This window comes from Lissotriton vulgaris, chromosome 8 (genome assembly GCF_964263255.1).
Source record: "Lissotriton vulgaris chromosome 8, aLisVul1.2, whole genome shotgun sequence".
Classification (NCBI taxonomy): Eukaryota; Metazoa; Chordata; class Amphibia; order Caudata; family Salamandridae; genus Lissotriton; species Lissotriton vulgaris.
Genome location: NC_141696.1, coordinates 162,593,080 through 162,612,289, shown reverse-complemented (window position 1 = coordinate 162,612,289; position 19,210 = coordinate 162,593,080). Strand labels below are relative to the sequence as shown.

Here is a 19,210-nt window from a genome sequence, read left to right as displayed (position 1 = left end):
CTTCCTGAGACCCTCCAGGAAATCCTTTACAACTGGCATTTGAAAGAAAGAACCCTGAGAAGGAGACTTTCGATAAGCTGTTATTGCTGCCAGATGTACCTTAATAGATGAATACTGCAAACCTGCTTTGGCCAAAGAAAGTAAGTATGGTAACAGTACCTGTTCCTGACCTCGAATCGGATCATGACCTTCAGCTGCACACCATGTGAAAAATCGCTTCCACTTGAAAGAATATGTTTTTCTTGTAGAAGCTCTTCTTGCTTCCTTTAAGATGTACATACAATCCTGAGAGAGACCTAGGTGACCATACTGGACGAACTCAGGTACCATACTGCTAGCTTCAGGGACGGCAGGTTGGGATGGAACACCCTGCCGTTCTCTCTCGTCAGCAGATCCGGACAGCAAGGAAGCCTCTTGTGCGGCACTTTGGATAGATACAGGAGATCCGGGTACCACCATTGGCGAGGCCAATCCGGAGCCACCAGAATCATGTCTGTCTTGTACTTGTACAGCTTCTTGATCACCAAGGGAATGAGTGGAATCGGTGGAAAGGCGTAGAGTAATGCCTCTGTCCAGTCTATCCACAGAGCATTCCCCTTGGATCCTTGTTGTGGGTACCTGGATGCGAAGACGCGGCATTTTGCGTTTTCTGCGTCTGCAAAGAGATCGATTTCTGGTAACCCCCAGGTTTGAAAGACGTCTTTTATTACTTCGTCTTTTAAGACCCAGTTGTGCGCTTCTGCGAAGTGTCTGCTTAGTTCGTCCGCTTGGACGTTGAGGACACCTGGCAGATGAACAGCTGAAATTTTCATACCCCGAGCCAGAAGCCACCTCCATATTGCTTGCGCTTCCAGCGTCAGAGGTCTGGCTCTCGTTCCGCCCTGCTTGTTCAGATAGTACATTGTCGTTATATTGTCCGTCTGAACAAGCAGAGAGGATGTCTTGAGCACAGGAAAGAAAGCCTTCAGAGCTAGATGGACAGCTCTGAGCTCCAACATGTTGATGTGATACAGCTTTTCTTTCTACGACCACACTCCTTGAACTTGAAGTGACTCTAGATGAGCGCCCCAACCCTGCAGGGACGCATCTGTCACCAGGGATCGTTTGGGCATGTCCTCCTGAAAAGGTACTCCCACAACCAGATGATTCCGCTGCATCCACCATTGAATGGAGATTCGCACCGACAGAGACAGTGACAGTTTGTCTTCCCATCGGTTTGAAAACTGGGACCACTGATCCTCTAGTGACTGGCGTTTGGAACAAGGAAAATGCAAGACGCCATGGATCCCAGCAGAGACGAGATCTGTCTGGCCGTTGGTCGAAGAGTCCTTAACATTGTTTGGCACTTGAGGAGAATGGATGATAGTCTCTCCTCCGAAGGATACGCTTTTGTGTCCTTTGAATCCAGAAGTGCGCCCAGATAGTGGATCCTCTGTGTGGGATTGAGGATAGACTTCTTGAAATTCACGTGCAGACCTAGTCTTCGCAGCTGATGAATACAGAACGTGAGATTTTGTTGAAGTAGAACTGGAGATGCACTCTTTAGCAGCCAATCGTCTAGATAGGGATAGACGAAAATATGCCTCTTTCTTAGGAAAGCCGCTACGACTGCCATGCACTTTGAAAAGGTGCGAGGAGCTGACTTTAGCCCGAAGGGCAAGACTGCGAACTGGTAATGATTGGTTTGTATGCAGAACCTCAGAAACTTCCGATGTTTTGGGGCAATGGGGATGTGAAAATACGCATCTTGAAGGTCTATGGAGCACATCCAGTCTTTTTGATGCAGAAGTGGGGTTATTTGATGTAACGCCAGCATCCTGAATTTTTCTCTTCGGATAAACTGATTGAGGCGCCTGAGATCTAGTATGGGCCTGTACTCCCTGCTTGGACCTTTCTTTTGGACTAGAAAGTAACGGGAGTAAATTCCTTTTCGACATTGTGTCCTTGGGACCTCCTCGATGGCTTTCTTTTGGAGTAACACCGACACTTCCTTTTTCAAAAGGTGAAGACGATGGAATACAGTCTTTTGAGGAAGAATTGAGGGTGGTGGAAACTTGAACCTGATTGCATATCCATTTTGCACAATATTCAGCACCCATGCGTCGTTTGTGATGTTTTTCCACTCCTCCAGGTAAAAACGCACACTTCCCCCCACCGGAGTGGTCAACGGGCTCAGGGGAAGCAAACACTCACTGCTTTTGCTGTTGCTGCTTGTTTCCAGGAGCAGACTGTCTTGAAATACCGCCTCTTCCTCTACCAGGACGATGCTGGGAGAACTGGGATCTTCCTTGATTTTGTTGTGAAGACCATTGAGGGGTTTGAACCCTCTGCTGGCCCTGCCTCCGATCATAAGGACGGTATTTTTTCTTAAAATTGTCCTTTCTCTTTTCGAGGCCTACAGCTCTCACAGTATCCAGCTCTGTCTTCATTTTTGACATTTCGTCGTCAGCATGAGTCCCAAAGAGCGTTTTCCCATTAAAAGGCAGGTTCAAAATGCGGTGCTGGGCTTCAGGTTTAAGTCCCGTGAGTCTTAGCCAAGCTGAACGCCTCGCGCAAAGACCATGAGCATATCCATGCGTGGATAGATCGGAAGCATCCGCAGCTGCGCTAATCACCTGATTAGACACTAGCCCACCTTCATGAAGGATTTCCAAGAAGTCATTCTTGTCTTCTTTGGGAAGTTTTTCGGCGAACCGGGATAAGGAATCCCAAAGAGAGCGGTCATAGCGAGCCAACAATGCGGAGGCGCTGGCAACCTTCATGTAGGAAGCAGAAGTTGCACACATTTTCTTTCCTACAGAATCCATAGTCTTGCTGTCCTTGTCTGGGGGAACAGAAGAGGATGTAGATCCGTTCTGATTTTTACGTGCCGCTGAGACGATGACCGAATCAGGTTGCGGCTCTGCTCTTAAAAATAACGGATCAATGTCCGGAGCCTTGTACTTCTTAGCGATCCGTGAAGGAACCGCTCCCAAAGAAGCCGGTGTCAAGAACTTATGTTCAGCAGGCTCCAAGAGACCTGGAACTAGAGGAAGTAAAGGTCTCGATGATAATCTTTGATGCAATGTTTCGAAGATAACCGTAGTCTTCGTAGTAGAGACAGGCATCTCTATATGAAATTTCGCTGCTCCACGGCAAAGAACCTCATTGAATGTGATCACGTCATCAATCGGCGATATCCTGCTTGGAGGAGTTGATGATAACGTCGGTGAGTAATATCTCTTTGAACTCGTAGATCTCGTTGAGGATCTCGTATCACGTCTCTTGGACGATCGGTGATGTGAAGACCTCGGAGAAGGTGAAGCCCGCCTTCTCACAGGTGGAGACTTCCTCTGCGGAGTACGCTGCCGCTTTCCAGGAGAATTGATCACTCGCAAAAGAGGTGACCTTGATCTTGACGCGGGTCTTTCCGACACCGGTGACCTGGATCTAGACTTTGGAAGGTTGATTCTTCTTATCTTCCAGTCTCTGAGTTCTCCCAGCCACCGTGGAGAGATGTTAGCCCCTGTAGGAGATGGCGCTCTTGAAGGCTCTGGAGAGATTTGTACTATATTCAGCCCAGGGGATGAAGATGTAATCCCAGAAACAGCCACAGAAACCTGAGATCGGTCTTTAGAAACCGTTCTAGGCCGTTTCGCTGCAGGCGACGTGCGACGTGGTCTCCTCGACGTCGATCTTTCCAAAGGTGACCTTCTCGACGGCGACCCCCTCGGCGGCGTCCTCCTCGGCGGCGTCCTCCTCGGCGGCGTCCTCCTCGGCGGCGTCCTCTTCGGCGGCGTCCTCTTCGGCGATGTCCTCTTCGGCGTCGACTTTCTCGGCGTCGACTTTCTCGGCGTCGACTTTCTCGGCATCGAATTTCTCGACGGCGATCTCGAGTGTGACGACGACGCTTTTCTCGGCGTCGTGTGCCTCGACGCTCTCTGACCTGGGCTCTTCGACGTCGAAGCCTCCAATGCCCGGTTCGACGTCGGTGTCACAGCGCCTCTTGACGGCGGTCTTGACTGGTCTTTCGAGCCTCTCGACGGTGAACGTCGACGTTGATGATACGACGTCGAGTCCCGTGCTCTCGAAGTCATGGCGTCTCTCACCTTTCTTCGACGGCGAATCCTTCTTCGACGGCGACCTCGACGTCGACGGAAGCCGTGACGCTGATTTCGATGATTTCGAACATACCGGAACTCTAGAAGAAGATCTGTCCCTCGAACTTGAAGGGGAACGATGTTTTCTCTTCTCCCCTCTTTCCTTATGTTCTTTTCGCTGAGAAGAAGGTTTCCTGGAGTGAAGTTCTTCTCTTCCACTCACGGTTTCACCTCTGTCATGCAGGAACTGAAGCCTGCTCTTCTCCCTCTCTCTTAAAGTTCTGTTTGATAACTTGCTGCAATGGTAGCAAAGTTCTGGCTTGTGAGTAGATGGAAGACAAGCCACACAGACCGAATGAGGGTCTGATTTGGACATTTTTTTTCCACAGGCCGGGCACTTAATAAATAAGGCAGGCATTGTGACTGGAAAAAAGGTCAAAAAAACCACAAAAATTGTTGAGTTAGTCAGATATTGACTAAAGATGTCGAGTAAAGACAAAAAAATGAAGGAACTACCAGAAAAAAAGTGAAATAATATCACCAACTGGCGAGCTCAATGCTCCAGGATCCTCACAGAAGGAGCCGGAAAAAAGAACTGACCTAACTGTCACCTGTGGTGCATGATGGGAGCCTGGGGGTTCCTGGAGGTCTTAAAGGCACGGCGCCAGTTTTTTTTCCTATTGTTACAATGCAGCCTATCTAGGCTAAAGCTGCCTCTATGGTCCTGCCTGTTTTACCTTTGCAAATAAAGGTTGTGTGTTTCAAAGACAACAAAGGCAGTGCTTTCTTCTTTGCATTTTCATATAATGTATTTTATATGTCTTTATTTAACAAATGTAAAGAATTGTTTCAGGCTTTTGGGGTCAGTTTTTTGAGCCTAGTATGGTTATTTTAGGCTGCATATGTATAATGCATATTATCTATATATATATAGTTATTATATGTGTATTTATATGTATGTATGTATATATATATATATATATATATATATATATATATATATATATATATATATGTATATATATATATATATATATATATATATATATGTAGATATATGCATATTATTGGCTATTGCTCCGGGATCCCGCACGAGGGCGGGACTATTCAGTGCTTATGACTTTGATGAGTATCCCCTTGAAGAGAATTAGAAAATATGGATGCGTGCCGGCCTGGGGCAGACTTTCCCAGTGATTGAGTAGAGGATTGCTCCCAAAAAATTCTGGATTTGGAGGGGCTGGAGGTAGGATTTGCCTTCTATTAATGGTGGAACCCAGATCGTGCAGAAGGTTGATGGTGTATGGAGTGTGCGCCAGACACTACTGATGGGTTGCACTCTTGATCAGCAAGTCGTGCAAATAAGTGAAGAAGTGGACGCTGTTCTTCCAAACGTGACTGGCGATCATGGCCAGACATTTTAACGACACCCTGGGAGCGATGGTTACCCTGAAGTGCAACACTCTGAACTGCTAATGCTGACCGCTTACCACAAACCGGAGCTACTGGTGATATGCAGGGTGGATCGGGATGTGGAAATAGGCGTCCTTCAGGTTGAGGGAAGTCATGAAGTTGCCTTGAAGCAGCAAATGGATGACATCCTAGAGTGTCACCATGAGGAAGTGCTCTGACATGTATTCGTTGAAGAGCATGAGAGACCCATACTTCTTCAGGATGAGAAATTCACGGAGTGCATCCCTTTGCTGAGCTAGTGGACTCTGGTTCTATGGCCCCTTTTTGAATGAGTGGAACCGCTACTTCCGCCTGGAGGAGGCGTTGGTGTTCGGGGGCGAGAGAGTACGTCTGCGGGGAGGGATGTTTGGTGGGGTTGAGGTGAGTTCTAGGCATTAACAATGCTTCATGACAGACAGAACCCACTTATCAGAGATGATCCCGCACCAACAGCCGAGAAATCCAGCGGCGGTGTTGGTGAAGTCACTAGTGGTGGCAGCTGACTTAGCCGCAGCATCTCTACCTCTGTCTCTAGAATATTTGTTTTTGTAACATCTCCTAGTGAAACCCAGAGAGGGTGTCTGTTGGTTCTGCTGCCACTGGTAAGAGGTAGATGCCTCGGGGCAGTGGTTTTGGAGCCCCCTCTATAGCTGGGCCTTTGAAAGGTCCCGTGTGGAGAAGGCCTCTCAAGGGCTCCCATTGCCTTCACAGTGCTAATGTAATCAGAAAAACTATAGTTACAGTCCACCATGTTGCGATCAGAGGTAGGGTGGGTTGATACTTTGATCCACGTGCTGCTGGTATTTGAATAGTGAGATAATAACCCTGGGGTAACTCATCTGCCTGTCAAACTGAAGGCGATTTATACCTAGGGAAGCTATCTGCTTAGTTCATCTATTGGGGGGCTGTGTGCAGGGTAGCTAAACTTCTACAGCCCAATAGGGTGTAGCCAAAAAGGGAAATTAGTCGGGGGAGGTAATTAATTAGAACCCAATATCAGTAATTCTCACCCTGCTGTAGTGTCTGGGGGTTTCTAACCAGGTGTGCTAATCCCCTACAGCCCAATATCAGCCCAATATTGGTGGCAGCTGCTTACCCGGTGGTCTGAAGGTAGGCAGAATTTCTAATCTAAGCCCTTTCCAGGCCCTAATTGGCAGCAACCTTTCCCCCTTTACTGGTCACTTTATCTGCCACCTGGCTGGATGGCTAAATTATCTGTTAAGTAGGAGGGAATGCCCTAGCAGTCAGGTGACTGAGATCCAATGGGAGCCCCAGTGTTAAAATCAGGTAACCTGGATCGAAAAGCAGCCCTAGGAGTCAGACTGAGCGTCCTAAAGCTAAACTAAATTTGAACCAAGTACATATTTACCAAGTGGAGCCCCAATGCCAAGCAAGACTATTGGCTTGGAAGAGCAGGGAGAGAATGGGGCAAGGACACATTGAAAAACATTTTAAGGAGAATACCATCAAATATAAGCTATTTTTGGTGGAAATAAACTCAACATTGTTTAACTCCAACACTAGGCAGCACTGTGAAATAAACCTTGTTTATGGCATACCTGCTTTCTCAGGATTGGGCTGGTAAATTATGTAGATTAGTCCTCTGCAGCAAAACACCACTCAAAAATGAAACCTGCAAGGATTAAAGTTTCGAGCTGCCTGTAGTGGTGGGTGGTCCCAAATGATTATGTGATCTGGATCCAATGACTTCCCTGGGAGTCACAGACTCGGTGGCCTAAAGTTGGCACAATTTGACTCCAAAACGTATTTTTACCAAGTTGAACCCTTCCATGTCAATAGTGTTTTAGGAAACACTATTGACATGGAAGTGGCTGGAAGAAAAGTGGCTGAATTAAGTGGATCCACATTTTCACCAAAAGAGCAGAAACACATTTTAAACATAATGCAATAAAAATAATTTTTTTGTTGCAATCAACTTCATATTGTTTAACAAAAAACTCCTAGGTGGCTCTATAAATTAAAGCTAGTTTGTGGGGTACCTGCTTTTCAGGATCTGAAAGGCAAAGCCTGCAGATTAGTCTTCTGCAGCACAACAGCACTCCATCCATGGATGGCGAGTGCATGTTTAATCTCTGTAAATGTGGAAGGTTGAGCGTGGATCATGAGCAATGTGTTTCAGTGACTGAGAACAGCAAGCCATCTTGTAACTCTAGTGTGTCGCCTGCTTTTGTACTTTGGTGGATTGAGGAAAGCCTTGCAACATTACAGTCTAGACTTCAATGGCAAACATTTTTCTTGAGAGTTTCTAAAAATACAAAATACTGCACAGATCGCATGCACCTGGAGAACTGGTGCTGGTATGCAGGCTGTTTGATCCCACCCCTTTGTATAAGGATTATAAGTCTGCGTTGAGGGTCATGAAAACAAATATAGCAGCCGGTAACAACATTGCCAAACTCACTGCCTACAGCTAACTGCATGAAGAGAGACCAGTCTACAATTTAATGTTCCAAATTACATTTTCCTACATTTTTCAAATGTGAAAGAGGAGGCGAACTTGAGAGAAGAAACAATGTAATGTTTTTATTACTTAAGTAGAAAAAATAACGTAAAATCAGTTTGCACATTTTTTTTTAGGGGATTCATGTTAGTGATGCAAAGTGTGTAAAATCAGTTTGTGATTGTTTCTTGTCACTCCCTGCCCATCAACAGAACTACCGTAGGGTTTTATTAGGACTCACCCACTAGGGTTACTAGTGACATGCTTCATCATAGAGACTTCGTTCAGACACCTAGTGCATCTGGACGAAGTCAACTTTGAGACCCAAGGGAGCTCTTTCAAAGTTACAGGGCATCCTAAAATTAAAATTGTCCAAGATGCTCAAAAGTTTGTTTCATTTCAAGATGCGGGGAAAGAAGGAGCAAGGTCGGCGAAGACCTTTGACAAAAGTGTGAGAACAAGGTCCATATGCCTCTTTGAGCTGTGAGGTAGACAGTCCTAGAGGAATCAAAACATAGGTACTAGAATAGGTTGGTATGTATTGCATGCTTGATGTTTGGATAAGCAATCACAATTGATTCTTTCACAAAGAATGAATGAAACACTGGAAGATAAGAACCCGAATGAGATCAGTAGGTCCTGAGGAAAGCCAAAAAATCTGTGGTGGTGTTGGTGTGTTGGCTGAAGTATGTTGACCCTGGGACACAAGAGGTAATAACCCTCAATAAGTGTCTCCACCAGTTGTAAACCCTGTACTAGTGGGAGACAGAGGAGTGTCGCCGCACTGTTCTGCGAGCAGTGTAAAAAGGAAAATGAGAACTAACATTATTATCGTTTTAGTTTTCCTTCCTGCTCGCTTGCGGGGCAGGTAGACTGGGATGGCCAGTGCAGGGGAGGAGTGTAAAGCACACGCTAAAGTGTGCATGACAGTTTGATCGGCCCTCAAACCATCACGCGCATTTTGCGTCTTCCCAACCAGCCTGCATTACACAGCCTTGTGGGGAACATGCAAAGCCTACAAGCTCCTAGCTGAGCGCCGATCCACGTTGCTCAGACCAATCACCCCCTTAAACACTTTACTTCCCTCAGTAGGATAGACGGTATTTGCTTCATGTTTTGCGCTCTGAAAAATGTTGGCTTGGGGTAAATATTGTTTGATCTTTATTAAGTTTACTAACAGTAAAAATTATGACTTTTTTTTATCCACCAGTGCAAACCTCCTATCATGCCTCTGCAGTTTTAGGATACAGACGAGTTGCCTGAACAGACCATCTATCTTATGAAAATCTTATATTACATTTTTCTTCCCCATTCAGTCTTTTCCGTTATTTCTCAAAACCTTTTTAAGGTTTTAACCCTAATCTTGCTCTGATGCCTCGGAATGCTCTTAGTACTATTCAGAGAAAATAAACCCACACTCATTGAAGTTCAGCATCTTTCCTTACCTGAATGATAATTTCAGTTGGCATCTCTTCGGCTTTCTTCTGGGCGAGATTCTGAATATGTATAAACTGGCTAGCTGCAGGAACTGGCTGAACCTCTATTTTCCTTGTGAGCGGGGGCGGGGGTGGAAGAGGAGAAGATGAGGAAACAGATACAACTGAGGGGCTTGCAAAAGTCTTGCATTTGAGTTGTGGCAGGACAGGTGTAGTCTGCATTCCAGCCATGGCTACCCTTGGCAATGGGGTAGGTGGCAAGGGTAATGGGGTTGGCGGTAAGGGCAAGGGGGTTGGCGGTAAGGGCAACTCTACTTCGCTGGGTAGTTTTTTAGCAGGTACTCCCTTGCCCTCTACAGTCATGGTGTCCACATTTGTGTCAATTTCAGCTTCCATCATGGACATCTTGAGGATATCCGAAACAGAAGGTTTATCAGGCGAAGGTGCAGGGAATATTGTTGTAACCGATGGTGCCAGCTTTGGCATGCAGTCCACAACAGCCGCCTTTGATACTGTAGGGGGCTGATGCCCCTCAAATGTTATTTTTGTAACAGATGATCCCTGGGATATAACAGGCTGCTGCACCTGAAAAGCAAACATTATGTATTGTTACAGATGGACTTACGTTTCTCATACTACTTCATGTGGATTGTTAGCATATTGTCTATGCCAAAATACAATACACTTTGAAAAGAAGCCTGGACGTACGCTGTAGTGTTTCTCAACACATTAAGCATTAACTTGTTTTAATAAAGTCGACCATAAAACAGGTTTGGTTTTGTATGGGGAATGAAAGAAATGGAGAAAGAGTGAGGAACTCCCACTATTCTGTCTGTCATATTTACCAGCTACATTATCCCTACCAACAAAAAAAACACGAGATAAGGGACTATTAATACTTCTCCATAGGCCTCATACTAGCTCTCTAAAGTGAAGAGTACTTAACATATCTCCTTACTGAGGGTTAGAAAATGTAAAAAATACCACAAAATCTTTTAGAAAAAACTCTTACAGCAAAATAATAGACGGAACACGTCATATCTAGAAAAATTACATTAAAGGCTGTCATGCCTTTTTTAGGACTTAGACCAAAAGTGACTTAATTTATGTAAACAAAATGAATTTCTTGCTAGAATGGCGGAAACGTAAAGTCAATGCTGTTGAGCAGCTCTAGGATTTAAATGGGAATCAACATTACAAAGCACCAAAGTAAAATGCCATACACAACTTTATAGCAAAGTGACTCAGAAGACATCCCACACATTATTTGTTGGGTGTGGCTTTCTCATATAAAGCTCAACCCGGTAAAAAACTAATTCATGTTCTACTTTGTACTTAACAGCAAAATGCATTACAAGCAGACCAGTCACCACACCTAGTTTCAAGTAAAAATCCAGAGATTCATCTTTGAGAAAGGACTTTCACACTATTATTCAGGTTGTGCTATAGCTGAGTGGATTGCAGTAACACCTTCTACATGGAAACTTGGCTTCAGCAAGATGCGGGACCCAGAATGGTTACATTTCACATTGCGCCAGACTGAATCGGCCTGCACTGAGTGCCTAAAGTACAACGCCATCCACTCCCACAATCAACAATCCCAGTTACACAAAATATTACATAGGGCTTACATCTCGTGCACCACAATGGTAAAGATGGGTAAGTGATGAGTGGGATACATGGAGTGGCGCTGCCGCTATCGGCAAAGTGGTGTCTGCTAAATGTGTGGGTGGCTACGGACTTGAGGAGAGAAGATCAGGACAGGGTAACCCTAGGCGTGATGATTGTAAAACGTAACCTAGCATGCCAATGGGTGGGGGGGAGGGGGTGCAAAGCTATACAATCTCTCCATGAGTGGATGAGGGACAAGGATTGGTGTATGGTAGCTAAAAAAACAGTATGAAAGCAGAGGTTACCCACGAAAATGGGGAAGGGTATGGATTAGATGGAATGAGTACAGGGGTTTCCCATGTACCAACCCTGGGGCCCAAGCGCTACATCCCTTGGCTAATGAAGACAACAAATAAATGGAGATCTGTACTGTAATAGGATGGAAGGATAAGGAGAAAAGTATTCTCTGGTGTTGTTTTGATATATAACTGTATGATACAAAATAGTGGTGTATTGCAATGTTTTAACTGCTTTTCATCAATGAAACGATATTATAAAAAACAATCCCAGTTACACTGCAGGATCCCCCACTCAAGAATCCCATGGTGTGACCAACAAGGGTGAACTATGCCCGAAAACCCTCCTCTTTAAGAGCCTACAATCTTTTAGAAGAAATCTCTGGACTTGCTACAAGCACCGGGTACTATCAGACTAGAGCTCTGCTTTGCCACATCCCTCGTGTCAATTCTTGAGCACACCACTTCATTAAATGCCTCATGATGGTAATCGAAGATTAATCACGAACACCCTGGTCCTGCCAACAGTGCAGCAATAGCGACATGCCAGAGTGCAAGAAATGAACCCTGTTCTAAAAAGAGTTAAGCGCAACTGTTATAAGTATCCTTTCCAATATTATTCTTATGCCGCTTTCCTACAAGATTGCATAAACGCTCTCAGTTTCTGCATTGCTCCCACTCTCTAGCATGAGTAAGCTGAAGCCCAACACGCCACTGGATAGGGTTTGTATCACACACTACACTGCTCCCGTCTTTGTACCATCCAAATACTCAACACATAGCAACCAATGTTTGCCAGCTCAAAGCAGAATCCCCCTGTATAGCATGCAGGTATAAAAAAAACTGGCTAATTACACACTAAAGCTCCCTTTTTCATGGACTCTGGTTTCTCTCACACATACAGGACAGGTACAACACAGGTAGCTAAAACACCAAAGAGAGAGTGAGAGGAATTAAGGGACTGTAGTACACGCTCTGTAAATAGGCATACAAAATACAAAAAGTACAAATCCCCTGAAATAAACATCCAAAGCCTCTTATGTAATAACCAAATATTCATGTACAGATACAGGATGATGAACACTTTTCTAGTGTGGTATGCTTCATCAGTTCCACTATTAGCACTGGGAAGCATCTAAGAGCACTACTGTTAGCTGGAGGTACCGTCACCTACATATGGGCCCCCTAGTATGGGTGGGGTTAATATTTATAATTACCCTTTTGTTAAACTGCTAGACCTGTAATACAATTTAGTGGGTGGGCAAAAATGTTTTTTTAGTGGCATCTCCATTCCAGAAGATTAAAACAGGAGGATCAAGCACATTCAATATATCCTTTCTTTTTATTGACAAGATGTGTCAACGACAATGGGTTTGTCCATTATTTGTAGAACAGGTACCCTTTGGGCAGAAACAGAACAATCTTCACTCGTTCAAAGGACAGGTAAGGCAGCAGCAATGCAAGCTTTTCTTCCTCATAGAATGGGGACAGCATGGCAGTAGGAAAGCACGCTTCCCTATTTCACAGCAGGCAGCAAGTGTCCTGCCGAACAGATCCAGAATCAGCAGGGCAGACGAGTACAAACTTTCATCACACACAGAACATGTATACATAAAGCATGGTTGACATATAGGTTACAGGCAAATAGCTGGAGTGGGTGCTTAGCTCACTAAGAGAAACGTGGGTGAGTGAGTCAATCATAAGCTCTGACACAATTGTCACTTAGGTAATATTCTAAGCCAGTGTCCTGAAAGTTCTGCTATATAACTCAGAGAACTGCTGTTTGCATTGATTATTTGGTTTTCAAAGTTTTAAGAAGTAGCCATTACCAAGGTCGCTGATATTTTGAGCAGCCCTGCCGCAGCCTCAGTAAATAAGCTTGAGACAGGCACACAGGTGCCAACCTCTTTCAAAAGGTAAAACATGCACATGACCACTAGGTCTTGTGCTGTCCCAGCCTTGGTGCTGCACCTGTATTGTGAAAGATCTTTAGAGAAAAGTGTTAGAAATGACCATCTTTTGTATAGTATTCCCCCAAATAGTGCCGTGACTGTTTTTGTTGGCCATAGGACTCTGCGCTGTACCCCTGCTAACCGTAGGTAAAATGCTTGTGCTCCCTCTAGTCGTCCCTAAGGAAAGTTGCATAGTATTTAAAAGTATGAGATGTAGAAGTTTAATATTACACATGTCCTTACAGTGATGAGGGGACACCCAAAAGTAGCGTAATATTCCACCATTACATTTCAAGCAATTGGCGCACTGTGCAATGAGACACTAGCTCGTTGTTGAGAAGTCAAAAGAGTAGTGTAGTGTCCTCCTTTAGAGCATTTGGTACAATATAAACCAAAAGAAGAAGGAAAAGGTTGAAACTCAGATTACGTAAAGATAGGGAGGACCAACTTTGGATACAACTGAGGGAGGCAACCTTTCATGGCCAAGCAAGAACATTTTGGTCCTTAATAGGTAGGGGCTGTGGTGCAAGGATGATGCCCTCTCCCATCTCCATAGAGGAATGTGTCTGGGTTGATTATATAAAAAATCTTTATGCAAGTAATGGCGTTTCTGTTCCCGTTGGAAGTTTCAAGGCGGCTCTTTTGTCCGCAGAGGAATCTCCATCTGAAAAGTCTATAGAACAGGCAATAATGGAAATGCGCGCATCTGGAGCCATGGGTCCAGACGAGCTGCCTATTTCTGCTCTAAAGCAGAGCAGTTTAAAATGGAGTAAAATTCTCTATCCCGTATTTGCATACTGCTTTTTAAGCAGGTCAGTCCTTCCATCGTGGAAAGGGAGTATCTTGGTCCCCCTTTTCAAGAAGGGCGATCGACTTTCTCCCCAAAATTATCGCCAGATTGCTCTCCTGGACGCCATTGGCAAAGTCTTTGCTAAATGCCTGTTAAGATTATTGAACGAATGGGTGGATCGATGCGACATATTACCTCTTGAGCAAACTGGCTTCCGTAAAGGCCACGGTACCCTGGATAATCTAACAGCTTTACAGGTGATTATGGATAAATATATCACGGTCCGGGGGGGAAAAGTATACGCAGCCTTTATAGATTTCTCCACAGCATTCGATAAAGTTGACCGCCCTCTGCTGTGGAGGAAACTATCAGCCTTAGGCATGTCACCTATACTGCTGGATTTAATACAGGATCTCCACACGGATACGTGGTGCTGTATAATGATGGGAGGGGAAAGAGGTTTGTCGCACCCCATCCCTTCCACCAATGGTCTTAAACAAGGATGCCTACTGGCCCCTTTACTATTCTCCCTCTATGTGTATGATCTCCCTCAAGCTTTGTCCCCGAGTAGTGGTATTGCCCCGGTTTTGGGAGAAAAAGCTATTGCATGTCTAATGTATGCCGACGATATTTTGTTATTAGATCTGACACCGAAAGGTTTACAAAATCGTCTGCATGAATTACAGGTGTTTGCAGAGTTGCATTTTTTACAGATTAACATCTCCAAAAGCAAGGTTATGTGTTTAACCGGAAAGAAAAGATATTCTCATGGGAATTTCACATGGTCAATAGGTGGCCAAAAGTTAGAAATTGTGAAATCCTATATGTTTTTGGGGAAATTAATATGTGGTAATATGAGCAATAAGGCTCATATTGAGAATAACATGCGCAAGGCTCTGATGCAGGGTAAGGGCCTAAATACACTCTATAAAGCCACAGGAAAACGGCATTTTCCCTATTTGCTTGAAGCTTTCCGCGCAAAAATCCCGGCTTCCATGCTTTATGGCACTGAACTTATTGACGTGAGTAGCTGGGGATTTCTTCACACTATTGAAGGTAGACTCCTGCGTCAACTAACCTCTGTTAATACCGCCTGCTCTGTAGCCTCTCTTAGGCTTCAGTATGGCATGAGAAGTAGTTGGGTTCAGGGCCTAGCTGGAATAGTTAGATGGATCTTTCACCTAGCTAAATGTGATCCATCTTCATTAAGACATCTTATCCAAAAGGAATTATTAGGTCCTTTAAAGGAGTTTTCACCAATTGTAAAAAATTTCAGAAAGGCGGTCATGCTATTGCAATTGGAGGAATCTACCTTTTTTTCTCTATCCCTTTATCAGTTAAAAGCTTCCTTAAAATTTGCTACGTGGAAGCTAAGTTTCTCGTTGGATAGAGACCAGATAAGGACAAAGAAAGGTGATTTGCCTGTTATTAATTCCTTTAATCTTAAAACTATGCAACCCTACACTACCTGGAATCTCCCTCACGGCATTCGCCGTTTCTGGTTCTTATTAAGGCAAGATATGCTACCACTGAATAACCTTTTAGCCAAGTGGAATGGTTCCTCTAACAAATGTACCTTGTGCAATGTCTCGTTCCAAGATCTCACCCATGTTTTATTCATATGTCCGGCTTTGATAAAACCCCGTCGTAAATGGGTGAGACCAATTTGTTTAGAACTTGGAATTTTATCTGCTAGTGCCTTTTCTGATGCCATTCTTTCGCCCCCTAATGAAATATTCTGTTCTAGAATTTTTAACTTTTTTAAATGCTTCTTAGATTTGTATTAACTATGTGTGTCATTTTCTCTTTTTGTATACCATTGGATCGTTATTGTGTATGTAAATTTTATGTGGACCTCTTACGAGTTCCAAAACATAAATAAAATAAACTTGTACCAAACTTGTACAATATAAACAAAGAGCAAAAACCATTCAAAGATGGATGCTGCTCAAGTGAGAGGTGCAATTTCCATTTGGAATCCTGTACAGTTGATTTATAAGCACTCTTTCAAATGAGAGGAAAAACAGTCTAAAACGGTCTAATCAGGGGGAAAGATGCAAGTCCTATGTTTATTCTCCCTGCCCCAACTTCAACCGCCATCTTGAGAAGGAGAAAAAGCCAATCCAAAATTGTCTGCTCATGGGTAAAGTTGTAAAGGTGTAAAACCTATGTTTATTTTTACCACCCCAACTTTGGCTGCCAAATTGAGTAGAAGATTCCGTAAGGAGGAAAAAATTAGAAAGCACAACATAAAATGGAAGAACAAGAAATTTCCAAAACAAAAGGGGCAAAACAGGCCCAAGCCACGACCCCCCCAAAAGCGAAAGCAATAGTCAATTGTCAAGGGGGGAGGCAAAAGAATTCACATGATGCAGCTGTTACAGGTTGGTGGCAGCTCCTGTTTCCCATTGGGGGCATTGCGATTACAAGGGGCAGAATTTCTGTTACATTTGGTCTGTGCAGCTGATGACACGCCGGCGCTCTGCAGGATTAGATGCAGGCGCTTTACTTTTTAATCTATTTGCATCCAGCACATTGGAGCCTTGTTTTTTAAAATTTCACAACCTCTGTGCAATTATTTACCTGTTGTGTGGCCTCCCCTGCCCCGGTCCATCGCGGCTCTCCTTGCCGATTGTGTGGAGGGCGGCTCTCCCACCGCGGCTATTCGTGCCAGTTGGTTGGAGAGCGGGCGCCATCTTGGGGGTAGCCTGAAGGGCGCTTAGACCGGAGTCAGCGGTCTAGCTGTTCGAGGCTGATCGCCATAAAGCGGCAGAATTCGCTGGGCTCCCTGTGGGTGTTACAGGTTGGTGGCAGCTCCTGTTTCCCATTGGGGGCATTGCGATTACAAGGGGCAGAATTTCTGTTACAGTTGGTCTGTGCAGCTGATGACAAGCCGGCGCTCTGCATGATTAGATGCAGGCGCTTTACTTTTTAATCTATTTGCATCCAGCACATCTGTGCTTTGTTTTTTAAAATTTTACGACCTCTGTGCAATTATTCACCTGTTGTGTGGCCTCTCCTGCCCCGGTCCATCGCGGCTCTCCATGCCGATTGTGTGGAGGGCAGCTCTCCCACCGCGGCTCTTCGTGCCGGTTGGGTGGAGAGCGGGCGCCATCTTGGGGGTAGCCTGAAGGGCGCTCAGACCGGAGTCAGCGGTCTAGCGGCTCGAGGCTGCTCGCCATAAAGCGCACATGTGTCCTCGTGCGTGCAGCGGACCAGCGCAGCGGGCGCGCCTCTTGCGCGCCGAAGGTAAGCCCGTCTGCGCCCGCCCGCGGCCGGTCGGGGCCCGGGGCTCCTCACCATGCCCCTCTTATCACCTATTCCTTTGAACTCCTCTGCTCCTACCAAGGCCCCTGGAAGCTTAACCCCGCAACTCTGGCTCATATCGCAAACAATGGCCTTGTTCGAGCCAACCCCACGCCTTCTTTTCCTTTTAACAGGCCTTCTTTACTCTACCCCCGCACTACTGACACAGGCCCCTCCCCCTCAGCTGTCCTTTCGCCCACCATTTCAGCTTTTCTGTTGAACACTAGACCCGCAGTCAAACATCAACTTGATTTATTTATTTTTTTGGACACATACAAACCGGATCTTCTGTTCCTCACAGAAACTTGGTTCTGCCCTGACTCCCTACATAACTTATTAGCTGCTCTCCCGTTTCCTACTATGCCTTACGCGCCGACCGGCCTGCAGGGAAGGCGGGGTTGCCTTGATTATCCGCTCTGGTCTCCACTTCCAGTTATTACCTTCCCCATCTATCATGTCGGTAGACTGCTTGGTGGTGCGATCTGCCTCCTTTCAAGTCCCTGTCACTTGTGTTTTAATATATCGTCCCCCCCAACAAATGCCTCACTTCCTCCCGGCCATCCAGGAGCTGCTAGCTACTCTAGCAGTAAACAATTCCTCTGTCCTGGTGCTCGGGGACTTCAACTTTTGGCCTTCTGACCCGGCGGAGGATGCTATGTCCAAAGAATTCACTGAACTTCTTCTTAATCTGAACTTTCTATCCCATGTTCATATTCCTACCCATACCCAAGGTCACATTTTGAACCAACATTTGGTCACTCAACATTCCCGTCCCCGCCCCCTATTGTCACTCCCTGCCTCTGGTCTGACCACTATTTGATTTCTTTTTTTCTTGACCTAAGTTTAGCAGAAAAACCCTCTTTTCCCAGGAACACCTGGGCCCGCAAATGGAGCAAAGTAGATATCCCTTCTCTCTGCTCCTCCCTTTTAGCATCCTGCCCTGCACTTGAGGAATTAACTCATCCCAAGCAGACCTTATCAATAAATGGCTGTCCAGTGCCTGCGATCAAGTGGCCCCCTTAGGCGCGTCAGAATTAGACGCGCCCATGATGCTAATAAATGGTTCAGCACTGACCTCAAAGCGAAAAAACTGGCTGTCCGCCGAGCAGAGCGCGCCTGGAGACGCGTCTACTGCCCAATGCTAAAATCACAGTATATTACCACCTTAAATGATCATAAAAAGGCCATCCTCAACGCCAAGACCAGCTATTTCTCTGGCAAAATTCTTTCGGCCGAAAATCAACCCAGGGAAATCTTTGCCACAGTTTATGAGTTGGCCTCTTAAGACAGAGTCACGCTCAAGCCTTCCCCCTCCCAATGCCTATGCGATTCTCTTAATGATTTTTTTATTGACAAAATCACGGCCATTAAGGCCAACATATCCTCCCCCTCCCCTGTATTCTTGAACCCCTACCCGCCTCCCCATAATTCCCAGTTAGATCAGATTGCCCCTCTGACGAGGGAAATCTTTTTGTCTCTGCTCCCTCGAGTGAAGTCAGGATCCCCCGCCGACATTTGCCCGGCTCATATTTTGAGAGAGATCTTCTCGGTGTGCCCCCTCCCTCTCCTGACATTTCTTAACGACTCTCTCAAGCAAGGTGTGGTCCCTCCCTCTCATAAATCTGCCACCATTATCCCCATTCTGATGAAGCCTGGCGCTGACCCCACATCTCTTACCAACTATCGCCCCATCTCCATCCTCCCTTTTCTGGGCAAAGTCCCAAAAAGCAACGCCAATAAAGTCCTCAGTTCTTTTATTGAGGACAGCGGCTGCCTTGCACCGTGCCAGGCGAGTTTCGCCCACTACATTCCACCGAAAAAGTGGTCATC

General features: G+C 45.4%; 1 protein-coding gene across 12 annotated transcripts in view; it reads right to left on the bottom strand.

Annotated features, from left to right (window-relative positions):
- Window positions 1–19,210, bottom strand: part of EMSY (EMSY transcriptional repressor, BRCA2 interacting) — a 339,048-nt gene that overhangs the window by 12,435 nt on the left and 307,403 nt on the right. For all 12 annotated transcript variants that reach the window (XM_086933879.1, XM_086933880.1, XM_086933870.1 and 9 more), the window contains one exon: window positions 9,435–10,010. In XM_086933879.1, coding sequence (XP_086790005.1) covers window positions 9,435–10,010 — 576 coding nt within the window. The remainder of the gene's footprint in view (window positions 1–9,434; window positions 10,011–19,210) is intronic.